Below are 15,663 nucleotides of genomic sequence, written 5' to 3'. Positions count from 1 at the left end.
TACTCCAGTCAGGGAGTAGAAGGCAAGGATGTCACTGTGACAGCTGGAGGAGCCAATAGGAGGTGAGGATATCGCTGTGACAGCGCGAAGAGCCAATGGCAAGCGGCGTTCAAAGGGTAGGCGGTGCCAGCCCCCTCCATCCATTTATTAAGCAAGGCGAGTGATATGAGGTTGATCGCCGCTTCTCTAATTACGTAGGAGGAGGCGGGGATGTCACTGTGACAGCTGGAGGAACCAATAGGAGGTGAAGAATGTCGCTGTGACAGCGCGAAGAGCCAATGGCAAGCGGCGTTCAAAGGGAAGGCGGTGCCACCGCCCTCTATTCATCCAATCATTAAGCAAGGCGAGTATGTAAGAGCTGTGGCCGCCGCTTCTCCAATTGCGGAGGCGGGGATGTCACTGTGACAGCTGGAGGAGCCAATAGGAGGTGAAGGATGTCAATGTGACAGCGCAAAGAGCCAATGACAGGCGGCGTTGAAAAGTAGGCGGTGCCACCGCCTCGGCTTCTCTTGACGCCGCTTCTCCAGTCAGGGAGCAGAAGGCAGGGATGTCACTGTGACAGCTGGATGAGCCAATAGGAGGTGAAGGATGTCACTGTGACAGCGCAAAGAGCCAATGGTAGGCGGCATTCAAAGGGAAGGCGGTGCCACCGCCCTCTTCATCCAATCATTTAAGCAAAGCGAGTGATTTAAGAGCTGTGGCCGCCGCTTCTCCAATTACTGAGGCGGGGATGTCACTGTGACAGCTGGAGGAACCAATAGAAGGTGAAGGTTGTCACTGTGACAGCGCGAAGAGCCAATGGCAAGGAGCGTTGAAAGGGAAGGCGGTGCCACCGCCCTCTATTCATCCAATCATTAAGCAAGGCGAGTGATGTAAGAGCTGTGGCCGCCGCTTCTCCATTTACGGAGGAGGAGGCGGGGATGTCAGTGTGACAGCGCGAACAGCCAATCGGAGGGAAGGCAGCCCCGGTTTGCATCCATATTGGCCTCTCTTCCAATCAGTCCTCTTGAGAGGCGGGAGTACAAGGTAAAGATGTCACTGTGACAGCGCGAAGAGCCAATCACAAGCCAGAGTTCACCCTCCATCCATTCATTAAGCCAGGGAGAAGAAGGCGTGGTTGTCACTGTGACAGCGGGAAGAGCCAATCGCGTGCGGCGCTCAAAGGGAAGGCGGAGCCATGTCTTCCATTCATTCCTTGGCAGGGCGTGTGACGTCAGACCTGGCCCTTTGGTTGGATGTTTTTCTCCCAGATGTTTACACGTGATGAGCGGCACGTGAGAAAGGCGAGTCACGTGTCAACATAATTTTTTTTAAAAAAATGTAAGAAAAAACCACTTTACTATTTAAATATGTGTGTATATATATATATTTGATATATACGTATATATAATGTAATGATTATATAATGATCTCATTATTCAAAAAAAAAGAATTTTTAATTGGAATTTTTTTGCCATTCATTTAATTTCTTTTTAGAAAATGAGAAAATCCGTATATAATTTGTATATAGAACGGTTATAGAACTCCAGTATGCTGATGACAACGTCGTCTGTGCGCATTCAGAAGAAGATCTACAATCCTCTCTAAACACCTTCGCAGAAGCATATGAGAAGCTTGGCCTTGCACTGCCATAGAATTCCAATATGCTGATGACAACGTCGTCTGTGCGCATTCAGAAGAAGACCTACAAGCCACTCTAAACACCTTTTCAGAAGCATACGAGAAGCTCTGTCTGTCATTGAACATCGAGAAAACCAAAATGCTCTTCCAGCAGACACCAGCCAACCCCTCTCCAGTGCCAGAGATACAGCTTAATGGTGTAATATTAGAAAATGTGGACCATTTCTGCTCCCTTGGCAGCCACCTCTCCACAAAAGTCAACATTGACACTGAAATACAACACCGCCTGAGCTCTGTGAGTGCAGCATTCTTCCGAATGAAGCAGAGAGTGTTTGAGGACCGGGACATCCATAGGGATACCAAGGGGCTTGTTTATAAAGCCATTGTCCTCCCAACCCTGCTCTATGCCTGCGAAACGTGGACTGTCTACAGACGTCACATGCAACTCCTGGAACGATTCCATCAGTGCTGCGTCCGGAAAATCCTGCAAATCTCCTGGGAAGACAAGCGGACCAACGTCAGCGTGCTGAAAGAATCAAAGACCACCAGCATTGAAGCGATGCTCCTCCGTCATCAACTCCGCTGGACCGGCCACGTTGTCCGGATGCCCGACCACCGTCTCCCAAAGCAGTTGCTCTACTCCGAACTCAAGAACGGAAAACGGAATGTTGGTGGGCAGGAAAAGAGATTTAAAGATGGGCTCAAAGCCAACCTTAAAAACTCTGGCATAGACACTGAGAACTGGGAAGCCCAGGCCCTTGAGCGCTCCAGCTGGAGGTCAGCTGTGACCAGCAGTGCTGCAGAATTTGAGAAGGCACAAATGGAGGGTGAAAGAGAGAAACGTGCCAGGAGGAAGGCGCGTCAAGCCAACCCCGACCGGGACTGCCTCCCACCTGGAAACCAATGCCCTCACTGCGGGAGAAGATGCGGGTCAAGAATAGGGCTCCACAGCCACATGCGGACCCACAAAAATAGTCGTCAAGGAAGACCATCTTGTATTGTCGAAGGCTTTCATGGCTGGAATCACTAGGTTCTTGTGGGTTTTTTCGGGCTATAGAGCCATGTTCTAGAGGCATTTCTCCTGACGTTTCGCCTGCATCTGTGGCAAGCACCCTCAGAGCTACCTCACTACCTCTGAGGATGCTTGCCATAGATGCAGGCGAAACATCAGGAGAAATGCCTCTAGAACATGGCTCTATAGCCCAAAAAAACCCACAAGAACCTAGAAGACCATCTTACTCGTCCAACGAGGGATCGCGTAAGTAAGATTGCGATTGCCCTCCTTCTTGGCAGAATTGGTTGGACTGGAAGGCCAACTCTAGGATCCTATTATTCTAACTGGAAATGACATTTATCAGGCATCAAACACTATATTTGGGTGTAGGTTAACAGAGGCCTCATCCATACTGCAGTATAATCCATACTGAAACTGAAATATATGTGTTCAGCATAGATTCCTGTATTGTATTCAGTTCATTGGTGTCTGAGAGTCTATAGAAAGGCAGAGAGGAAGAAGCCATTGAGGGGCACATCTACACTCCTGAGTTGATGCACTTTGATACCACTTCAACTGCACTGGCTCATGGGAGTTGCAGTTTTACAAGGTCTTCTGCAAAACTACAACTCCCAGGATGCTATAGCATGGAGCTATAGCATTGAGCCATGCATAGAAGTGGGGCCAAACTGGATTAATTCTAACGTGTAGATGTCCCCACAGCTCTACTCAGCAGCCGCAGGAGTTGTAGTAGCCAACTTCTGGCAAAGGGACTTGGAGGCCGCTGCGCTGGAACTCCTTCCTCAGGAAGAGGCGCTCCACCATCTCCTGCAGGCTGCGCTCCACGTTCTCACCTGCAAAAGAAATCCCAGATTAGAGTGTGTCTACACTGTGGGATTAATGCAGTTTCACACCTCTTTTTTATTAGAATCATAGAATAATAGATTTAGAAGAGACCCCATGGCCATCTAGTCCAACCCCCTTCCATGCAGGAACAACACAATCGAAGTACAGTGTTTGTGCTGGTACGGCTGTACCAGGAGCTCCAACTTTATTTTCTTTCTGTTATCTGTTTGCAGTCATAGGGCAGGCCTCCTGTCCATCATAATTAAGCTTTGGTTCCGCCCCTTGTTCAGGGCTCTGGGAGGGAAAGGAGCCATTTTTTGGTCAGTCTCACATAAGGAAGCTAAACTATAGGATGTAGACCAGTTCGTCCCGTAGAAAAGCTTATTTTCTCAAGAATATCCAGGGAAAAAGAGCTTCCAGGGAAAAGGAAATTCCAGAGAAAAGGTCCCAAGGCTCTGGCTGAGAGATCACAGCCTCTCAGCCTCACAGCAATCAGAGGGAAAACAGCCCTGAAGTTTCAAAGAACTCTCTGAGAGAGGACAGCACCACAGATCCACCAAATTCCAGCTGAAATGTCTTCAAGCCTCGGCTGGTAGGTCTACTCGATACCCAGACGCATTTGGACTCGGTAGTAGGGCCCACACTGATGAGGCATAGATAGTAAACAGCCTGGGAGAGGTTAAAAAGGGTTTTTCCTACAGAGAAAGTTTAGTTAATCAAAGTCAGGTACCAGCCCATTGAGGACTAGACTAAGAAAGCCTTGAAGTGTTGTTTGAACCATTGAAGATTTGTTGTTTGTTCCATAATAAAGACTCTGTTGTATCATTAAAGACTCTAAAGACCATCACTTCAGAAAAATTCCTGAGAACCAATCTTTGAGGCATCCCTGGCTTCCCGCTGGGCTTAAAGTATACGTCCTATAGAAAAGACAGCTGTTACAGGCCCAGAACAGTGTTTGCTCGCTACTTCGTGGTTCGCCTTTCATGGACTTGCTGTTTCGCGGATTTTTACCTCCCTACTCTGAGTTGCAATACAAGGCTGTCAAATTCAAATTTCCCACTCCCACCCCCCTTGCCGGCGTCACGCTGATTGGTTGGAGTGATCAGCTTGCTGGGAGGCACAGCTAGCAAGGCTGCAATCTGTACAATCAGAGCGCTAGTGCCGCTTTGGAGGCAGGCCAGATGGGAAACAATGAAAGGAACAAAAAGATGACAGGATTAAAATGACTAATAGGTTCTTGTGGGTTTTTTCGGGCTATAGAGCCATGTTCTAGAGGCATTTCTCCTGACGTTTCGCCTGCATCTATGGCAAGCATCCTCAGAGGTGTGAGGTCTGTTGGAATTAGGACAATTGGTTTATATATCTGTGGAATGGCTGGGGTGGGGCAAGGAGCTCTTCCCTGCTGCAGTTAGGTGTGAATGTTTAGCTAATCACCTTCATTAGCATTTGAAGGTCTGCCTGATCCTGGGAAAATCTGTTCCTGGGAGGTGTTAATCTGTGCCTGGTTTTTTCATCTCTGTCGTTTAGCTGTTATAATTTTAGAGTTTTTAATACTGGTAGCCAGATTTTGTTCATTTTCATGGTCTCTTCCTTTCTGTTGAAATTGTCCACATGCTTGTGGATTTCAGTGGCTTCTCTGTGTAGTCTGACATGGTGGTTGTTGGTGTGGTCCAGCATTTCTGTGTTCTCAAATAATATGCTGTGTCCAGGCTGGTTCCTCAGGTGCTCTGCTATGGCTGACTTCTCTGGTTGAAGTAGTCTGCAGTGCCTTTCATGTTCCTTGATGCGTGTCTGGGCAATGCTGCATTTGGTGGTCCCTATGTAGACTTCTTGTCCACAGCTGCATGGCATACAATGGTAGACTCCTGCAGAGGTGAGAGGATCCCTCTTGTCCTTTGCTGAACGTAGCATTTGTTGGATTTTCTTGGTGGGTCTGTAGATAGTTTGTATGTTGTGTTTCCTCATCAGCTTCCCTATGCGGTCAGTGGTTCCCTTGATGTATGGCAGGAACACTTTTCCTCTGGGTGGATCTTGGTCTTGACTCTCGTGGCTTCTTCTCGGTGGTCTTGCAGCTCTTCTGATGTCTGAGGTGGAGTCTCCATTGGCCTGGAGAGCCCAGTTGAGGTGGTTCAGTTCATCTTGGAGGAGGTGGGCTTCGCAGATTCTTTTTGCACGGTCTGCTAATGACTAATGTTTGCCCAATCGGTCAGCGATAGCTTATGCCCTCGAGCTGGACCAAAGTTATTGTCTTAATCTTTTGAAATAACATCTTCATCTAGCTCAGAGGGCTAGAACTTTGTTTTCTTCTGTCCTGGTTATGGGATTCATTGATGAAGTTAATATTCGGTTTCGGCCAGCAGGATATGACACAATGAGTGAGGCTGTGGCGAGATCTCCGGTCCTCGTAGATAGGGAATCATCTTTTGTGTTGGGTGATTCAAAAGTCCATAGGTCTTATCTTTCCAGATGGTCTAACTTTTGTCCTCTGAGATCTAGTCAGATAAGAACCATTTATTTATTGTTCATGCAAATGAGTTTTGGTTGAGTCCTTTGTGTAAGGATTTACTGGCTCAGGAAATTGGGAGAGCCGTGAAAAGTCATTGAAGCTCAGGTGCGTTCGGCATGATTTCATGGCTATTCGGTTGGGTTTAAATTAAGTGATGTTGGTTCCATGACTCCCATTTTTGGTCTACAACCCTTTTGGAAATGCCCTTTCCCCCCTTTGTAACTGCTTTCCTTAAATAAACATTGCTAGATAGCATTGCCGGACTCTGGTGTGATGCTGGGTGAAAAGGGGTTTCGGTGCTAGAGTGCAATGGGCACCACGACTTCCCTCGATCTAGACACTATCCTCCTTTGCATCTTGTTATTAATAAGGTGTGGTCCTCACCTGTCTTGGCTGAAACCTTGAACCTCCCGGCCGCAGAGTGCTCCGCAGCAAACTTCTCCGCCTTCTCTTCGGAGATGCAGTTCTCCAAGTCACTCTTGTTCCCCAAAAGAAAGATATCAGCTGCAAGGAGAGGAAAGGCAGTAAGGTCTTGCTAACTCCTTAGGACAAGCATGGGCCAACTTAGGCCCTCCCTCCAGATGTTTTGGACTCCAACTCCCACAATTCCGAAGTGTAGATGGAGCCATGAATACATATGTACCCCAACCCCCCTTGATGGATATTTAACCTCAGCAGACTGAAAGCCAAAACCAAGGTTACAACAACATCTGTTACAGAATTCCAATATGCTGATGACAACGTTGTCTGTGCACATTCAGAAGAAGCTCTACAAGCCATTCTAAACACCTTCGCAGAAGCATACGAGAAGCTCGGCCTGCCGAGCATCAAGAAAACGAAAGTGCTCTTCCAGCACTCAATCCCTCTCCAATGCCAGAAATACAGCTTAATGCTGTAACATTAGAAAATGTGGACCATTTCCATTCCCTTGGCAGCCACCTCTCCACCAAAGTCAACATCGACACTGAAAAACAACACTGCCTGAGCTTGGCGAGTGCAGCATTTTTCCGAATAAAGCAGAGAGTGTTTTAGGACCGGGACATCCATTGGGAGACCAAGGTGCTTGTTTATAAAGCTATTGCCTCCCAACCCTGCTATATGCCTGCGAAACGTGGACTGTCTACAGATGTCAACATTGAGGCTGAAATATAATACCATCTGAGCTCTGTGAGTGCAGCTTTTTCCGAATGGAGCAGAGAGTGTGTGTAGGGAGACCAAGGTGCTTCTTTATAAAGCTATTGTCCTCCCAACCCTGCTGTATGCCTGCACAACGTGGACTGTCTACAGATGTCAACATTGAGGCTGAAATATAACACCACCTAAGCTCGGTGAGTGCAGCGTTTTTCCATATGAGTCCAAGAGTGTTTTAGGACCGGGACATCCGTAGGGATACCAAGGGGCTTGTTGGTAAATCTATTGTCCTCCCAACCCTGCTATACACCTGCGAAACATGGACTGTCTACAGACATCAAATGCAACTCCTGGAACGATTCCATCAGCGCTGCCTCCGGAAAATCCTGCAAATCTCTTGGAAAGACAGGTGGACAGATGTCAGTGTACTGGAAGGAGCAAAGACCACCAGTACTGAAGCGATGGTCCTCCGCCATCAACTCCGCTGGATTGGCCACGTTGTCTGAATTCTTGATCACCATCTCCCAAACCGCTACTCTACTCCCAACTCAACGTCGCACACCAAGGCTGGAAGCACAGCTTTGAACCCACAAACACTCCAAAGTTCTTTAGCAATAAACAGTTTATTGAATAAATGCAAGCAATATTAAAAAGGCAAGCAAAAGATTAAGTAAGGAAGTCCAAAAACGATCCAAACCGACAGGTAGGCAAATGTAATCCATAAAAGAGCACAGAAATAATCTTTGATTCCACAGCAAAATCCATGAATGCAAAGTCCTTAAAACCTACAGAGGAAAATGTCCAAAGTCTCTTGAAAAGCCAGGGAACAAGGCTGCACAGATCCAAAATCCACAGAAGAATTCCATAAGGAAACTTTCACCATCAGCAACTTGAACATGAGTCTTGAGCAGGGATTTCCATGAATCTTGACATGACATACATACAAGACTTGACCAGTAACCGACATTGCGCTCACTGAAGGCAATGCTGTGAAAGCCCTATATTTATTCAAAAAGACCTACACAGAATGCATTCCGATTCCCTTGAGAACTCTCCTACAAATTCCTCTTTTCCCTTCTCCTGACAGACCTTCGGACTCCCCCTTGCAGGTGGCTATCTTGACAGCTTTGACCCCTTCTATCAAAGGTTGATTCCTCCCGGGTTGCTCGTTAGCACATTCCTTTCGCTTTCCTTATCTAGCAACACAATGTGGTTCCCATCAGACTGTCTGGAAACCATCCTCTCTTGAGAACTAACAATCCCAGAGTCTTCTTGCACTGCACTTTGTTCTATGCCCTCTTTTTCATTCACAGGCCCCTGAGAATCTACATTAAAATCCGACATGGAAATCTCTGAAGGGTCGTCCTGCTCTGAAGAGGATTGAACATAACCATCATCCTCGTCTTGAGGCAGCGTGACGACCCCAATCGGCTGAGCTCCTACACTCAAGAACGGAAAACATAACATTGAGAAAAGAGATTGAAAAATGGGCTCAAAGCCAACCTTAAAAACTGTGGCAGAGACACCGAGAACTGTGAAGCCCTGGCCCTTGAGCACACTAACTGGAGGTCAGCTGTGACCAGCAGTGCTGCAGAATTAGAGGCACAAATGGAGGGCAAAAGGGAGAAAGGTGCCAACAGGAAGACACATCAAGCCAACCACCACCGGGACTGCCTTCCGTCTGGAAACCGATGCCCTCACTGCGGGAGAAGATGCAGGTCAAGAATAGGGCTCCACAGTCACCTACGGACCCACCGCCAGGACACCGATCTTGGAGGACAATCTTACTCGGACAACGAGGGATCACCTAAGTAAGTAAGTATGTACCCCAAGAGAGTTGGGGCTCGATCCTGCCCTACCACATACCGTCGGCACAGTTCTCTGTGGCCACATATGCCCAGTGAGGGAGGCTGTCAAAAGAGCCCGGGGCATGGAGGCTGTAGACCAGCAGCACCGCATCCGCGTTTCGGAAATAGCAGCTACTCAGGGAAAGGAAGCGCTCCTCGCCGGCCGTGTCCCATAAGGCAACCTGCACATAAACATCAACAAAACATAAAATGGTTCTCTTATGTTGTCAAAAGCTTTCATGGCTGGAAATATCAGATTGCTGTGAGTTTTTCAGGCTGTATGGCTATATTCCAGGAGCATTCTCTCCTGACGTTTTGCCTGCATCTGTGGCTAATGGCACCTGCAGAGGTTCTGTTGGAGATGAGGCACATGGAGTGTAGATACACCTGTGGAATGATGTCCAGGGTGAGAGAAGGAACCCTCCTCTGTTTTAAGCAAGTGTGAGTGTTGCAATTAGCAAGCTTGAATAGCATTGAGTATCCATGAAGGTGCAAAGTCCATCAGGGAGAGTGTCTGCATAGAGGTGGCCTGGCCTCTGTTGCTTGGAGGCATCCTCTGTGGAATTGCTATCCAGGGTGGGAGAAAGAACTCTTCTCTGTTAGAAGCCAGTGTGAATGTTGCAATTGGCAAGCTTGATTAGCATTGCATAGGCTTGAAGCTGCAATGTCAATCAGTGAGGGTATCTGCATAGAAGTAGCCTGACTGTTGTTGCCTGGAGGCACCCTCTGTTTGAGAGGCGTTAACTGGAATATATATACTGTAAATAATAAATAAATAAATAATCTAGTCCAAGCTCCTTCTGCCAGGCATGAAGACACAATTCGAGCCCTCCCAACAGATGGTCATCCAGTCTGTGCTTGAAAACCTCCATGGAAGGAATCCTAGATTTGGAAGGCCATGTATTCCAACCCTTTTCTGCTGTTCAAGGAGATACTGTCTAAGCCAGTGTTTCTCAACCTGGGGGTCGGGACCCCTGGGGGGGGGGGTCGCGAGGGGTGTCAGAGGGGTCGCCAAAGACTATCAGAAAACACAGTATTTTCTGCTGGTAATGGGGGTTCTGTGTGGGAAGTTTGGCCCAATTCTATTGTTGGTTGGGTTCAAGATGCTCTTTGACTCTAGGTGAACTATATATCCCAGCAACCATAACTCCCAGATGGTAAGGTCTATTTCCCCCAAACTCCACCAGTGTTCACATTTGGGCATATTGAGCAATCGTGCCAAGTTAGGTCCAGATCAATCATTGTTTGAGTCCCCAGTTCTGTCTGGATGTAGGTGAACTACAACTCCCAAACTCAAGGTCAATGTCCACCAAACTCTTTCTGTTGGCCATGGAAGTTCTGTGTGCCAAGTTCAATTCCATCCTTGGTGGAGTTCAAAATGCTCCTGGATTGTAGGTGAACTATAAATCCCAGCAACTACAGCTCCCAAATGACAACAACAACCTCCCACAACCCTACCAGTATTCAAATTTGGGTGCATCAGGTATTTGTGCCAAATTTGGTCCAGTGAATGAAAATACATCTAGCAAATCAGATATTTGCATTACGATTCGTAACAGGAGCAAAATTACAGTTCTGAAGTGGCAACAAAAATAATGTTATGGTTGGGGGTCACCACAACATGAGAACCTGTACTAAGGGGTCGCGACATTAGGAAGGTTGAGAAACACTGAACTAGATCAATGTCCAAAAACAACACTGGAAAAACCTGGAAACTGTTAGCAATCCTCTAACCGTACTTGGAGCACTAGAAGCCTCTTGGGATGTACGCCACGGGAAACGGGAAATCTGCCAAGGTAATGCCTCAGTCTAAACGATGCCTGATCTAACAAGACAACCCAGCGAGAGGCACTTAAAACTGAAGAAACTGTTTCGTGACACGCCTCCAGGCTTTGAAGCCTGTGTTTCCCTTTCCCGTAATCTGCTTGACCTCCGCAGACTCTGTGATTCACTCGTTTTTCCAAATCTGCCCTTTTCTCTCCTCATTAAGGAAGCCAGGTGTTAGCTCCTCTGGAGAGCTATCACCGCTTGGCTCTGCAACATTCTCACCAGAATGTGTAGTTTCACTTTCCAAGCCACTGACCTCAGTATCAACAGGCAAGCGGGAAGACACAATTCAAGCCCTCCCAACAGATGGTCATCCAGTCTGCGCTTGAAAACCTCAATGGAAGGAATCCTAGAATTGGAAGGCCATGTATTCCAACCCTTTTCTCCTATTCAAGGGGATCCTGTCTAAGCCCTCCCAACAGATGGCCATCCAGCCTCTGCTTTAAAACACCTGGGGGGCCCAAGCTTGCCTATGCCTGGTGTACATGCACCCATTCAAATGAGTTGCCACCCACCTGGGCTTGGAGGGTGCTGCGCCCATGTTTCAAGGGCATCGTCCTCTCGCAGAGGCTCATGTGCTGGCTGAGAGAGTGTGCCTCCTCCAAGAAGAGCCCCGTCCGGATGCGGTGGAAGAAGGTGGTCTTGCCCACCCCAAAGTCCCCCAGAAGGACGAACTTGAAGCGCAGGATGCTGGGCGCGATGGCCATGGCCGCACTTCTGCCAAAAAGGAAAGCTGGCAAAACACCTGCAGTTGGAGACAAAGGAGAGAGGAAGAGAGCAGGGAGTGAGCCAAAGGAAGCGCAGGCAGAATACCTGAACCCAAAGACAGATCCTGAAACACATTGAGAAACATTTCCATATTTCAAAGGATTGGCTATCTATCTATTGATACATGGCCAGTGGTTGGACTAGTTGGCCCTTGCAACTCGAGATGCCCTTTGCAAAGGAAAGAAATGTGAATTTTTCAAAGAAATACCTGTGTTAGGATACATCTAGGCTGCAGAATGGATGTGTTGTGACACCACTTACTTTGCTAGGGCTCAATCCTATGGAATCAAGACTGACGATTATGTTGTTTATGTTTATTTATACTCTGCTTTTTCTCTCCACAAAGGAGACTCAAAGACACTACTTTTGCTGCTAAGGCACAATGATAGGGAATCGGGGATATTGTTGTTGTTCATTGTTGTTGTTTGTTTACACAATCGACCACAATCTTCTGACCCACGGCCTTGCTGTTGCTGGAATCAGGGGGAGAGCTTTAAACTGGCTGTCCTCCTTTCTTCACAACCGTGGACAGCAAGTGGAGAGGGGAGGCCTGGTCTCTGAGAGGTCCCCCCTCTCTCTTTTGTGGGGTTCCTCAGGAGGCCATTCTCTCCCCTCTCTTGTTTAACATCTCTATGCGACCACTTGCTCAGCTGGTTCGAGGTTTTGGGCTTAGTGTTACCAGTACGCGGATGACACTCAGCTGGTGCTGAAGATGGAAGGCCGACCGGACTCTGTACCCAATGGTTTCCATCAGTGCCTCAAGGCCGTGACTGGATGGCTGCGTGCCAGCAGGTTGAGGGTGAATCCAGCAAAGACGGAGATCCTATGGCTGGGTCGACCAGGCAATGGGGATCTCCAGCTGCCTACCCTGGATGGCGAGGCGCTATGCCCGTCATCGTTGGTCAAGAGTCTGGGAGTCCTTTTGGACCCTCTGCGGACGATGGGGGCCCAGGTCTCCGCCGTGAGCAGAACCGCCTTCTTTCATCTACGGCAGGCTAGACGGCTGGCCCCCTCCCTGTCCAGGGACGACCTCGCTACGGTGATCCAGGCCACGGTCATCTCAAGACTGGACTACTGTAATGCCCTCTACATTGGCCTTCCTCTGTTGGTGATCCGGAAGCTCAAGTTGGTACAAAATGCAGCTGCTCGGCTTCTTGCGGGAATTCCGATGAGATGCCACATCACCCCAATCTTACTCCAGCTGCATTGGTCACCAATTGAGCACTGGATCACTTTCCAAAGTGATGCTACTCACCTTTAAGGCCTTGCATGGTCTGGGGACAATGTACCTGAGGGACCGCCTCACCCCCTACCAACCCCAGAGATCCCTCCATTCTGAGGACTGAGATCTATTGGAAATTCCCAGTGTCAAGACCTTGCGTCTAACAGCAACCAGGCGCAGAGCCTTTACAGCAGTGGCACCATCACTCTGGAATACTCTGCCACCTGAAGTCCGTGCCTTGCTTTCCGCAGGGCATGTAAGACATACCTGTTTCGACAAGCTTTTAATGTTTGATAGTGTTGTTTTTAAATTGTTTTAAATTGCTTTTAAATTGTGTTAGATTTTACCTATTCTTGTAAGCCACTCCGAGCCCCAGGGGAGTGGCCGCATATAAGTTTACACAATAAATAAATAAATAAATAAGTAAATAAAATACCCTGGGTTGTTGCAGATTTTTCGGGCTATATGGCCAAAGGAGACTTAAAGACACTTAACAACAACAACAACACTATGCTATAGAATCAGGTATGATGATGGTGATGGTTCTGTTTATTTATGTCCTGCTTTTTCCACAAAGGAGACTCAAATCAGCTTGATGATGATGATGCTATGCTATGGAATGAGGGATGATGGTGGTGATGTTTATGTTTATTTATATCATCATCATCATCATCATCATCATCAACAACAACAACAACATCATTTAATAACTTATTAATCGCCCTCCATCCGAGAATGCTCCAGGCGATTTACAGCTAAATTACAAAAGATAAAATACATACATACAAAAATTAAAAATCAACAGAGATCGAATGCTCTAGTCAAAAGCCAGGTCTTAAGAGCGAGAGTAAAAGGCCCTCAGTCACTCATGGCTCTCATGTAGGGCGGCAAGGAATATATCCTGCTTGTTCCATCTCCCAGGAGACTGGGTTTATTGTCTTTTTGGGTTGCTTAAATTGGTTGCCCCTTGCCTTTCGCCTAGGCCTCTGCAGCCTCTGCAAAGGCCTAAAAAGTTAGCAGCCAGAGGCAGGAAAGCCAGTTTTCAGGCCCTTTGCAATAATTGGCCAAAGAGTAGCTCTTTGGGCCCGCCCCTGTTTCCAGGATTGTTGTTCATTCGTTCAGTCGTCTCCGACTCTTCGTGACCTCATGGACCAGCCCACGCCAGAGCTCCCTGTCGGCCGTCACCACCCCCAGCTCCCTCAAGGTCAGTCCAGTCCCTTCAAGGATGCCATCCATCCATCTTGCCCTTGGTCGGCCCCTCTTCCTTTTGCCTTCCACTTTCCCCAGCATCATTGTCTTCTCTAGGCTTTGCTGTCTCCTCATGATGTGGCATTCAAAGGACTTCAACTTTGTCTCTAGTCTCCTTCCCTCCAGTGAGCAGCCGGGCTTTATTTCCTGGAGGATGGACTGGTTGGATCTTCTCGCAGTCCAAGGCACTCTCAGCACTTTCCTCCAACACCACAGCTCAAAAGCATCGATCTTCCTTCGCTCAGCCTTCCCGAAGGTCCAGCTCTCACATCCGTAGGTGACTACAGGGAAGACCATGGCTTTGACTAGGCAATGGATCTTGGTTGCCAGTCTGATGTCTCTACTCTTGACTATCCTATCGAGACTGGACCTTGCTCTCCTCCCAAGAAGGAAGCGTCTTCTGATTTCCTGGCCACAGTCTGCGTCTGCAGTCATCTTTGCGCCTAGAAATACAAAGTCTGTCACGGCCTCCACATTTTCTCCCTCTATTTCCCAGTTGTCAATCATTCTTGTTGCCATAATCTTGGTTTTTTTGACGTTTAGCTGCAACCCGGCTTTTGCGCTTTCTCCTTTCACCTTGATTAGAAGGCTCCTCAGCTCCTCCTCGCTTTCGGCCATCAGAGTAGTGTCATCTGCATATCTGAGGTTGTTAATGTTTCTTACAGCCATTTTCACCCCAGCTTTGCATTCCTCAAGCCCCGCACATCCTCGCATGATGTGTTCTGCATACAAGTTAAAAAGGTTGGGTGAGAGGATGCAGCCTTGCCGGACGCCTTTCCCAATCTTGAACCCGTCTCCTGTTTCGTGGTCAGTCCTGACTGTTGCTCCTTGGTCCTTGTACAGATTCCTCAGGAGAGAGGGAAGGGGGCTTGGGCTGCCCATCCCACCCAGAACTTGCCACAATTTATTATGATCCACACAGTCAAAGGCTTTAGAATAGTCAATGAAGCAGAAATGGATGTTTTTCTGAAACTCCCTGCCTTTCTCCATTCTCCAGCATCCGGATATTGGCAATCTGGTCTCTCGTTCCTCTGCCTTTTCTAAACCCAGCTTGAACATCTGGCAACTCTTGCTCCATGTATTGCTGGAGTCTTCCTTGCAGGATCTTGAGCATTACCTTACTGGCATGAGAAATTTATATAGATTTTGCTATAGTTTATCAATAGATGTCTCGTTGAGCTTCGACCAATTCAACATAGTTCATGCCACACACAAAAACCACAAAGTTTCTGGAGTAGAGCAACTCCTTTCAAAGTAAGGGCTACACAGTTAAACAGGAAATAAGACTTTCAAACCAGGAACGGAAACCTTTTCAAATGTGGATACATATTGTAATAATACTGACCTCTTCGTACAGGTTGAGGCTGGACGCGACATACCATACCATAAAAGCACATATTACTTACTTAATTATTTAGACGATCCCTCGTTGGCTGAGTAGGATAGTCTTCCAGGATCGGCCCCCACGGACCCACCAGTGCACTGATCCTGGAAGACTATCCTACTCAGACAATGAGGGATCGCCTAAGTATGTACTACAAATCCAAAGATCCTATAGCATAGTCATAGCAATTAAAGCACAGAATAATAGGGTTGTTGTAGGGTTTTTTTTGGGCTATATGGCCATGTTCTAGAGGCATTTTTTCCTGACGTT

General features: G+C 47.6%; 1 protein-coding gene across 1 annotated transcript; it reads right to left on the bottom strand.

The window, feature by feature from the left end:
• Window positions 1–3,272: 3,272 nt before the first annotated feature.
• On the bottom strand, window positions 3,273–11,509 carry LOC132772902 (ras-related protein Rab-19-like). The gene is made up of 4 exons (XM_060771746.2): window positions 11,287–11,509; window positions 8,964–9,126; window positions 6,351–6,470; window positions 3,273–3,468 (listed from the first exon to the last, which is right to left on the bottom strand). The coding sequence occupies exons 1-4, from the start codon at window positions 11,476–11,478 to the stop codon at window positions 3,344–3,346; spliced, it is 600 nt and encodes a 199-aa protein (XP_060627729.2). The 5' UTR covers window positions 11,479–11,509; the 3' UTR covers window positions 3,273–3,343.
• Between the last annotated feature and the right edge of the window lie 4,154 nt (window positions 11,510–15,663).

Source organism: Anolis sagrei, chromosome 4 (assembly GCF_037176765.1).
Source record: "Anolis sagrei isolate rAnoSag1 chromosome 4, rAnoSag1.mat, whole genome shotgun sequence".
NCBI lineage: Eukaryota > Metazoa > Chordata > Lepidosauria > Squamata > Dactyloidae > Anolis > Anolis sagrei.
Note: the sequence above shows the minus strand (reverse complement) of the source record. Positions and strands in the feature narration are given on the sequence as shown.